At 30.5% G+C, this 12211-nt stretch overlaps 2 protein-coding genes across 3 annotated transcripts in view; one reads left to right on the forward strand and one right to left on the reverse strand.

Moving 5' to 3' along the window:
* Positions 1–12211, reverse strand: part of LOC126883135 (acetyl-CoA carboxylase) — a 465330-nt gene that overhangs the window by 361258 nt on the left and 91861 nt on the right. The window lies entirely within an intron of this gene.
* The window catches only part of LOC114343388 (uncharacterized), an 81927-nt gene that overhangs the window by 44274 nt on the left and 25442 nt on the right, over positions 1–12211 (forward strand). For both annotated transcript variants that reach the window (XM_028294204.2, XM_028294205.2), the window contains exon 3: positions 7511–7729. In XM_028294204.2, the coding sequence (XP_028150005.2) occupies positions 7511–7729 (219 nt within the window). The remainder of the gene's footprint in view (positions 1–7510; positions 7730–12211) is intronic.

Below are 12211 nucleotides of genomic sequence, written 5' to 3' on the forward strand. Positions count from 1 at the left end.
TGTTTATTATCATCTTCAGGAAAATTATTTGAGGATGTAGAGCCTAGTTGTTAAATACTGACATAACAATGAAATTTTGTCTTGGTAAATAGTAAATAATATAAATTAAAGTAAAAACTATATAAAAACTTATAAAAATCTGAGTATAAAGCGATAAAAGCTAAAATATTTTTTTAAAAATTATGTATGTCTGATATATAATTTTTTAAAAAATATTTTAGCTTTTATCGCTTTATACTCAGATTTTTATAAGTTTTTATATAGTTTTTACCTTAATTTATATTATTTACTATTTACCAAGACAAAATTTCATTGTTATGTCAGTATTTAACAACTAGGCTCTACATCCTCAAATAATTTTCCTGAAGATGATAATAAACATTATCGAAAGCTTGGAATTATTATAAAGAGTTTTCTTTGAGATTGCTGCTACCCCAATATTTCAACCTTATATATATATATATATATATATATATATATATATATATATATATATATATATATATATATATATATATATATATATATATATAGATATAGATTCATCCTGGTCTTCTTCGGTATAATAGACTACTGGAATTATTCTCAAAAGGATTGAAATTTGATATTTACGGATTGGTAGTCATTACACAAATTTGCACCAATAACTAGGCTAAATGACTAATTTTCTGTACCACTTAACATGGTGTCTTAACCATATTACAAGAATGACGTCACCTAATCTAAAATTTTATGTTTGTTAAGATTCGGACCAACGACGCGTGTTGTAACGCGCTTCACTAGTTTGCCAATTTAAACGTCGGCAAAGAGAGAGTAGAAAATATAGAATAGTGGAAAGGAAAGAGAACACTGTTACCACCCAATGTAACTGTGCAATTAATAAAATATTTATTTTTTGATAAAATTGGTCAGAGCCAGAGTAAGAACAGTACACCACTAGTGTGGCGGTAGAAATTTTATTAAGTTGGTTAATTCATACCATAGGCCCAACACCAAAAGGTACAAATGGGTCTAATGATTAAGTAAAGTAAGTAAAATTCATACCATGATAAAAATATTAACATACCCTGGTTAAACCACTACATAGTAAAATTACCACGGCCATGATCGTAGCTCCGTCGGAAGAGTGAACGCTTTAGTACCTGTATGTTAAATTCCTTTGAACTGTATCATTTTACCGACAATTCACGGAAAAAAATGCGCCATTCCACAGGACAATAAAAATAGGGTTTGGTATTAGCCTAAGGATGATAAATAACAAATTTAAAGAGCAATTTCGCTCCTTCACATTGCGTTGACACCTGTCTTCAGTTTTTATCTTTTTCTGTTACATTTTTTTATTTCGCAATTGATCCGTCGGATTTCTTTTCTATATTTACAGTTTGTTGTATTTTCATTTCCAGTAGTTTTCCACCTTTCTTAATATTTGGCATCACCGCTTGCTCACCTCATGGCTTGTAAAAATCAACCAATCAAAGAGTTTTACATCACACAATTATTATTGTCGGTTCGAAGAACTCATAATACTCATACAGGGTGTTTCATTGGGAAAGTAACATACGTTAACTGTAGAAAAAAGACACTTAGGCGGTCTCAAAAATACCATACTTAATGGGTCGTACTCCATTAATAACAGAGATACTGGGTGTTTAAAGGTAGACTTCCGCACCAAGCGACCGAGACAGGAGACCGCGACAGGCGACAGATAGGCGAGGTCTCCCCACGACTGCTCTCAATGCAATTATATCAGGGTAGTTCTGCAGCCCGCGACAGAGACCAGCGACCAACTATCGTCTAATCGCGACCTATCTGTCGCCTGTCGCGGTCTCCTGTCTCGGTCGCTTGGTGCGGAAGTCTACCTTTATCTATTTTGCCATTTTCTTATTTGGTTCATAACTTTTTAACCACACCGTATATTTATTTTATATTTGGCACGCAAATATCCTTTAAGGTGTACAATAAATTAATTTATTTACAAATGTAAAAAATCCAGGCTCGGATTAAAAAATATTAGAAAAATGTTCCGACCCAAAAACAACACCCTGTACATTAAATTTTTTTAAAATGGATTTTTTAGTTGAAAAGAGGATAAAAAACTAAATTTAGTGGTATATTTTTAATTTTCGGCAAAATGATTTTTCTGGTCAAATTTTGAATTTGAATTCTGAAATTATGTGAATTGCGAGAGCTCTAAGTAGAAAAAAAATTAAATACAACTTACAACTTGTTAACCGCACTGTATATTTATTTTATATTTAACACGCGAATATTTTTTTAGGTGTCTAATCAATTATTTTATTTACAATTATAAAAAATCCAGGTCCGGATTAAAAAATATTGTAAAAATGTTCCGACCCCAAAAAACACCCTGTATATTAAATTTTCTTAAATGGATTTTTTAGTTGAAAAGAGGATGAAAAACTAAATTTAGTGGAATACGTTGAATTTTCGGCAAAATGATTTTTCTGGTCAAATTTTGAATTTGAATTCTGAAATGATGCGAATTACGAGATATCTTAGTAGAAATAAATTGAAATACGACATACATCTTGTTAAACACACCGTATATTTATTTTATATTTAACCCCGAATATTCTTTAGAGTGCCCAATCAATTAATTTATTTAAAATTATAGAAAATCCAGGACCGGATTAAAAAATATTGGAAAAATGTTCCGACCCAAAAAAACACCCTGTACATTATTTTTTTAATGGATTTTGCGTTTAAAAAGAGGATGAAAAACTAAATTTAGCGGTATATTTTGAATTTTTGGCAAAATTATTTATCTGGTAAAATTTTAAATTCGAATTCTGAAATTACGTGAATTGCGAAAGTTCGAAATAAAAAAATTAAAATGTGACTTAATTTGAATTAATACCATTATTTCATTTCAAAACATTTCAGTGTTTTTTATTATGGCGACAAACAATTCATAACAAATATTCACCTTTAATAATTCATGAATAAATAATAAAGAGTAAATAACAATAAAAATAATCAAGAGACAAAAAATATATAACTTTAATAAACCAACGATCTTAAAACAGAAAAAAATCAGAAAAATTTTTCAAAAAAATTAATTATTAAAACTATGGTAATTGTTCAAAACGACCACTACCTTGTTGAAGACAAAGTCTTGGCCTTTTTGTTATTTGTCTGACTGACTTCCTAATCTCGTTGGGGTTATTCTTCATTTCTTGGAGAGCGTCTCGAATCCGGTCAAGAAGTTCTTCCTACTATTTATTTCCTCGTAATAAGCTTTGGATTTTAGATATCCAAAACTTATTTTTCAGCAATCTTTTTCTGTTTTTTTAATTTTTAAGATAGTTCGTTGATTACAGTTATGTATTTTTTGTGGACTCTTTTATTCATTAATTATTAAAGGTGAATATTTGTTATGAATTATTTGTCGCCATAATAAAAAAATACTAAAATGTTAACATTTTACCAATTTAAATTAAATAATGGTATTAATTAAAATTAAGTCACATTTTCATTTTTTTACTTCGAGCTCTCGCAATTCACATATTTTCAGAATCCAAATTCAAAATTTTATCCGAAAAATCATTTTGCCGAAAATTCAAAGTATACCACTAAATTTAATTTTTCATCCTCTTTTTAAATACAAAGTCCATTTAAAAAAAAATAATGTACAGGGTGTTTTTTGGGTTGGAATATTTTTCCAATATTTTTTAATCCGGACCTGGATTTTTCATAATTGTAAATAAATTAATTGATTGGGTACCTTAAATAATATTCGGTGTTAAACATAAAATAAATATACAGTGTGTTCAACAAGTTGTAAGTCGAATTTCAATTTTTTTTCTACTTAGAGCTCTCGCAATTCGCATAATTTCAGAATTCAAATTCAAAATATAACCAGAAAAATCATTTTGCCAAAAATTTAAAGTATACCACTAAATTTAGTTTTCCATCCTTTTTTCAAATGCAAAATCTATTTAAAAAAAATTTAATGTACAGGGTGTTGTTTTTGGGTCGGAACATTTTTCCAATATTTTTTAATCCGGCCCTGGATTATTTACAATTTTAAATAAATTACTTGATTCTACATCTTAAATAATATTTGCGTGCCAAATATAAAATAAATATACAGTGTGGTTAAAAAGTTATGAACCAAATAAGAAAATGGCAAAATAGATAAAACACCCAGTATCTTTGTCATTAATGAAGTAAGACCCATTAAGTATGGTATTTTTGAGACCGCCTAAGTGTCCTCTTTCTACGGTTAACGTATGTTACTTTCCCAATGAAACACCCTGTATATCTGGATTTTTTACCTCGTGAGAGAAGTTTTAATTTCATTAGATGTAACATTACAAAGAAAAGGTGTCTGTTTCCCACCATTATAGGCTATTGATTATGTTCAAAATAAGAGAGCTAAAAGTAACTACAACGTTAACGGGATTTTATTATCTCATATGGTTAACGGTCCTCTAAATTTGAAAAAACCGCACATTTAAATGGGTGCGTTTTTGAGAAAGGCGTGAATTAGTCCCTAGATACAGGGCAAATTAGGGTGAGTTCTTTGCACTTTTGGTACAAACACGTCTACGGGAAAATGGTTCCAGGTTAAATTTACTATTGAAATATCACATTTTAAGGTCAAAAATGTTCTTTTTTTTACAAAAATATATTCAAAAGAAAATCAAGAAAAAAACACGAAAGAAAGCAATTTTGTACGCACCCCTTTAAATGGTAGCACTCCTAGTCTGGGCTGATTATCGGAGAATAGGGTATTTTTGGGAAAAATTATTTACCAGCAATTTTATTGCTGGAATCGAAGCTTATGATTATATATATTAATAATATAGGTATGCAAAGTCCGCAGATAGTGTGCTACTTTTTTTATTAACAAAATGGGCGCCCCCAAATCGTGTTTTTTTCAATTTTTGCTCCATAACTCCGAACATTTTAACTCTACACCAAAAACACCCTAATAAAAATTCACCGAAATTAAATTCTGCATATAGACATGTTTTTCCCGATCTGCTCCGACGAAAATTTTCCTCGGAAAATGCGGGTTTTCCCAACAAAATCTTTAAATTTCAAATAAAGTTCTAGATAAGAAATTATCTACCAATAGTTAAATAACTCGGTGACATAAAAGTTTTCTTGGTTTAGATTATAGTTTCAGAAGCCGGTGAAAATTAAACGAATATTTTAGCAACAATTCAATTGTTAATTAATAATTTACAGTCGCAATAATAACCAAAATAATTATGATACACTGTTCAAACTTTGAAATCTTATAAATATAAGATGCCTATTTAATATTTTGTCAACAAAATATAAATTTTTAATTTTTTTGAATAATCTTTAAATGTTTAAAAAAAAATAGTTATAAACAAATGAACGTTTCTCAGAAAGTTTTTATTATATTCTAATTTTAAAAAATAGGTAAAACGCGTATTTCAAAGATCTTGAAAATGAATGTTTTAAAACTTTTTTGCAACCATTTTCAAAAAAGTTATGAAATAGCAAAGTAAACATACGATTACTATGTTGTTTATATTTTTTTTTAATTCTTTCAAAGCGTAAAAGTGAGTTTAAAGTACAAGCTAATTACTTACAAAAAATATCGATTATTGGTTTAATGGTTACATTTGAATTTAAGATTATAAATTTTTTTTTTGTAATTTACACGCGCGAAAGCAGACTAATACAGTACCGTAGCTAATAACATTTTCACTCGAAGCGACAACCGGCCGCGACGTACGGTAGTTAATAAATAAAATTAAGCTTCGGCTCTGTATCAAGCCTGTTTTCGCGCTAAAAATTACAAAAAAAAACATTTTTAATCTTTGATTAATATATAACCATTGAACTAATGTTTGATATTTTTTGAGAGTAATTAGTTTGTACCATAAACTCATTTTTAAGCTTTGAAACAATTAAAACAAATTATAAAAAACGGAGTAATCGTATGTTTACTTTGCTGTTTCATAACTTTTTTGCAAATGGTTGGAAAAAAATATTAAAGCATTCGTTTTTAAGACCTTTGAAACACGCATTTTAATAATTTTTTAAATTATAATATAATAAACAATTTCTAAGAAATGTTAATTTGTTTATAACTATTTTTGTTAAACATTTAAAGATTATGCAAAAAAATGAAAAATTTATATTTTGTCGACAAAATATTAAATAGGCATCACATCTTTATAATATTTCTAAGTTTAATCAATGTTTCATGATTATTTTAGTTGTTATTGCGACTGTAAATTGTTAATTAACAATTGAATTGTTGCTAACATATTTGTTTAATTTTCACCGGCTTCTGCAGTTATAATCTATACAAAGAAAGCTTTTATTTCGCCAAGTTATTTAATTATTGATACATAATTACTTGCCCAAAAAATTTGTTTGAAAATTCGAGATTTTGTTGGGAAAACCCACATTTTCCGAGGAAAATTTTCGTCGGAGCAAATCGGGAAAAGCATGCCTCTATGTAGAATTAAATTGGGGTGAATTTTTATTTTAGTGTTTTTGGTGTAAAGTTAAAATCTTCGGAGTTATAGACCAATAATTAAAAACAACACGATTTGGGGGCGCCATTTTGTTAATAAAAAAAGTAGCACACTATCTGCGGACTTTGCATAGCTATATTATTAATATATAGGATCATAATATTCGATTCCAGCAATAAAATTGCTGGTATATAACCTTTCTTTGTACTTTACTAATTAGACCAGCGTATTATAACTATTTTTTTTTAAGTTTAAAGATTATGCAAAAAAACGAAAAATTTATATTTTGTCGATAAAATATTAAATAAGCATCTCATCTTTATAACCTTTATAAGTTTGATCAATGCATCATGATTATTTTGGTTATTATTGGGATCGTAAATTGTTAATTAACAATTGAATTGTTGCTAAAATATTCGTTTAATTTTCACCGGCTTCTGGAATTACAATCTATACCAAGAAAGGTTTGATCTCACCAAGTTATTTAATTATTGATTAATAATTACTTACCTAAAACTGTATTTGAAAATTAGAGATTTTGTTGGGAAAACCCGCATTTTCCGAGGAAAATTTTCGTCGGAGCAAATCGGGAAAAACATATCTCTATGCAGAATTTAATTGCGGTGAATTTTTATTTGAGTGTTTTTGGTGTAAAGTTAAAATCTTTGGAGTTATAGAGCAAAAATTGAAAAAAACACGATTTTCGGGCGCCATTTTGTTTGTAAAAGAAGTAGCACACTATCTGCGGACTTTGCATACCTATATTATTAATATATAGGATCTTATAATTCGATTCCAGCAATAAAATTGCTGGTAAATAACTTTTCCATGAATTTTGCTAATTAGCCCAGAGTATCCGCGGTTTTTCATATTTAGATGTTCATTGAATATATGAAACAATAAAACCCCGTTAATGTTGTAGTTCTTTTCTAAAATACATAATCAATAGCCTATTATTCGCGTTTCACCTTCTTGGTCTATTTTGTTGTAATTTTTAATTGAACCAGTAATTTTTATTATAGAGAGTTAGTGAAACACAGAAAATTGAGTACGATATTGAAGAACCAGATTACATTTGTTCTCGACATGGATCTAGAAAATCTAGTACGCCCAGTACAAAGTCCCCACCTCCGACAAAAAATAATAGGAGGAGTACACCCATAGTTGAGGAAAACCTACCAAAGCACACAGAAAACAAGACAGTAATGAAAGATGTTACCCAAGTATCAAATTCTTCACGAGTAAGCTAATGAATAACCGATTCCTCTTTCCTCTTCTTCAAGTGCCTCATCCTTTAAGAGTATTGGCGATCATCACGGCTCCTTTTACTGTGTCTACAGCGGTTCTGAAGAGGTTTATTGTTGTTTTCCACTCCACCACGGGCGCCCATATAAAAATTTTCAGGGTGGGGGGGCAGACGTGAAAATGTTGCACATTATATTTTGTATACTTTGGATAACCATATACATATAGTTAACAGCACCCGAAAAGCTAGGGGGGTCCACGGCCCCCCCTGCCCATGGGTATAAGCACCCATGCACTCCACTACTTTAAATTATTCAACCAGGACGTGCTTGCGTCGTCTCCCCGGACCTCTTTTTCCTTCCACTTTCTTTTGTATAACCAATCTAATCAACTCATATTTTACATTTCTTAGTATGTGACCAAAGTAGCTCATTTTCTTTTTCTACATAGTGTTGAGTATTTCTTTTTATTGATTTTATCTTTTTTATTCTTTCCGTGTTTGTAACGTGTGTGTCCATGATTACACATTCTTCGATAACACCACATCTTAAAGCTGGCAAGTCTTTTTTCAGTTGCTTTCGTAATTGTCCAGACTTTAACTCCATATAAAAGAACAGAGAATACGTAACATCTTAACACTCTAGTTCTAATTTCTTTTCCCAGTTTTCTATTGAATAATACTGATTTCATTTTATTGGAAGCGCTTCTGTCCATCTCAGTAGCGTATCGATAGATCCGCAGGCCGTGGTTCCAATTGGGATGCGCGCCCCCCGCCCAATAAAAACACACATCGTATATCAAAAGTTTTTAATAAACATTAAAGATAAAGCATCATATATTTATACAGGGTGTTTCAGTAATAATTGTCCACATAGTAACTGGAGAAACCTTGACACAAAATACGAAGATTTAACCTAAAACACTTAAATAAAATGTGGTTCCTTACTGAGTTACTGAGTTTTATCTAAACATTTAAAAAATATTTTTGCTCAGCATTTTAAAACTATTCGACGTATCCCGTTCATACTTGGCAGAAAGTGCGACTACTATACATCCTACTAAATTATGATAAACAAACGTTTCTAGCTACTACCAGAGGCGTACGACAGGGGATAGTAATGGTTGACCCTTCCCTAATTCTACGCCACTGGCGGAATTTCTATTTTAGTGCAATTTTTTGATTCTCCAATACTTTCTATGTAAATAACATACTCTTCATTCGTAACGATAAAATGATTAGTTTTCGAGATATCTGACATTAAAAATGAAGCAACACAATACATTAATCAAAAGAACCGTGTCGTTTCATTTTTAACTTCAAAGATCTCGAAAACTAATGACTTTATCGTTACGAATGAAGAGTATATTATTTTCATAGAAAGTATTGGAGAATCCAAAAATTGAACTAAAATAACAATTCCGCCAGTGGCGTAGAATTTGGAAGGGGTCAACCATTCACTTGCCCCCGTGGTACGCCTCTAGTAAGAGCCAGAAACGTTTGTTTAACATAATTTAGTATTTTGTACAGTACCTATACTTCTTGCCAAGTATGAAATGGATACGTCGAATAGTTTTAAAATGCTGAGCAAAAATAGTTTTTAAATTTTTAGATAAAACACCCTGTAACTCAGTAAGGAACCATATTTTATTTAAGTGTTTTAGGTTAAATCTTCGTAATGAACAAAATAGATTCTCAAATTGCATATTATATTATGTATTTATAAATAAGTTTGATAAGTACATATAGTGCAGCCGATATGTGAAACAATTGTGCATTTAATGATAGAAGTATATGGATTTGGGCCACATATACTGCACATATAAAGGTTCAAATTTACATAATGAACAGTACAGGGGAAAAACAAGGAATGTCACATTTTATACATATTGAGATAAACACCAATAAAGGTTTAATTCTTATGATATCTAAAAACTGCTTAGGAGATTCTTAGCAGAATTCTAGCAATTATTAGTCTATAATCTTAATATAATATTAATCTATATTAACTTATTAATTTAATAATGCAACAAAAAACTGCTAACATTCCTTATTTTTGTCCAGTGGCGTGCGGACAATCCTGGTCCTTCGCCTGAATACAAATTAAAAAAAAAATATATAGACTGAAAGGACATCGCACACATCTTATGGAAAATATAATGTCACTCAAATTCAATAAAATTTATACGAATATATTCGTTTTAACTTAACGGTCAAATCTTATCATTGCGCCAACTCCATATTTTCAATAATAAGAGCAGAAATTGATATAAATAAATCTGAAATCAAATGGATACGTACATAAGTTAGAGAGAGAAAAAATATTTTATAATACCCAAATTGTCGGTACTCCATAAATCAGCGGATTAGTTTCACTAATCCGCTTAGGCCCAGCGGGGTTTAAGCTCTTTTGAATAGCACCCAGAGCAATAGTGATTGTAACTGACAGTTTTACTGACTCCAAAAATGTGATTTCGATAAACTTTAATTGCCTTTAATTGCAATTTGCGCCGTAATTAATCATAATTAAGAGTTGGCGCAATGATAAGATTTGACCGTTAATTTAAAACGAATCTATTCGTATAAATTTTATTGAATTTGAGTGACATTATATTTTCCATAAGATGTGTGCGATGTCCTTTCTGGTTATTGTTCTGAATTGATAGTCTAGTCGATAGTACTCAATTTTTGCTACCACATGGCGAGAAAATCCAAAATTCATTAAAAAGTGACATTCCTTGTTTTTCCCCTGTACTCTTCATATGAGATACGAGGCCATCTCAAATTCTGCCTTTTACAAAAATGGCGGGGATTCAAAATGGCGACTATACATTGTGACTAATAGCACGATAACTTTTGAACGAGACTTCAGATTTCAACCAAATTTGGTATATACGTTCTTTATTTGATGTATAAGATCGAGGTCTTGAACCGGAAGAATCGGTTTACCAGAAGATGTGTTTTTCCTGATTTTTAATGTAAAAATATGCTGTTTTTTTTTCAATTCTTTCACCCTGTATGTATTAATTTTTAAAAAAGTTAATACCACCATTGAAAAAGCGTAAAAATATTTTTTAGGAAATATTTTTAACTTTTTAGTTATGTTAATTACCATTTAATAAATGCAAAACGTATCTTCACATGCACCTATATGCGGCAGATTCCTGCAAATATTATAAGAATTATTGTGTATTTAATGGTAGAAGCATATAATTTGGACCACATATACTACACATATAAAGGTTCACATTTAGATACGAGGCCATCTTAGTTTTTGTTCCTTTTACAAAAATGGCGGGCATTCAAAATGGCGACTATACATAATGTGACTAATAACACGATAACTTTTTAACGAAACGTCAGATTTCAACCAAATTTGGTATATAGGTTCTTTTGTTGATGAATAATATCGAGGTCTTGAACCGGAAGAATCGGTTTACCAGAATTTGTGTTATTCCTTTTTTTATGTAATAATATGTTGTTTCTTTTTCAATTCTTTCACCCTGTATATATAAATTTTTCAAAAAGGTAATAACGCCATTGAAAAGAGTGTAAACATAATTTTTAGGAAATATTATGAATTTTTAGTTCTCTTAATTACCATTTAATAAATGCATAACGTATGTTTACATGTACCTATGGGCGGCAGATTCGTTTTGAATGCCCGCTATTTATGTAAAAGACTAAATCTGAGATGGCCTCATATCTAAATTTGAATCTTTGTATGTGTACAATGTGTGGTCCAAATTATATGCTTCCACCATTAAATGCACATCAATTCTTATATTATTATTTGCACGAATCTGCCGCACATAGACATCTACATGTGAAGATATGTTGTGCATGTATTAAATGGTAATTAATATAACTAAAGAGTTCAAAATATTTGCTAAAAAATATCTTTACGCTCCTTTCAACGCTGGTATCACCTTTTTGAAAAAAATAATATACATTACAGGGTGAAAGAAATGAAAAAGAAACAACATTATTTTTAGATAAAAAAAAACAGTAAAAACACAAATTCTGGTAAACCAATTCTTCCGGTTCAAGACCTCGATGTTATTTATCAAAAAAGAACCTATATACCAAATTTGGTTGAAATCTGACGTTTCGTTCAAAAGTTATCGTGCTATTAGTCACATTGGGTGCGTTCGGACGACCACAGCGGCTGGATAGCTGAGCCAGCAGTAGCTGTCAGACGTCACCGCTGGAAGCCAGCCGCTGAGAGATTTACTAAGCTTTCCCTATCACGGCTGGATGCAACCACTCAGCCGATTTCTGCTGCCAGCCAGCCGCTATGGTCGTCCGAACGCACCCATCATGTATAGTCGCCATTTTGAATGCCCGCCATTTTTGTAAAAGGAACAAAAACTAAGATGGCCTCGTATCTAAATGTGAACCTTTATATGTGTAGTATATGTGGTCCAAATTATATGCTTCTACCATTAAATGCACAATAATTCTTATAATATTTGCACGC

Source organism: Diabrotica virgifera, chromosome 4, assembly GCF_917563875.1.
Source record: "Diabrotica virgifera virgifera chromosome 4, PGI_DIABVI_V3a".
Lineage (NCBI taxonomy): Eukaryota > Metazoa > Arthropoda > Insecta > Coleoptera > Chrysomelidae > Diabrotica > Diabrotica virgifera.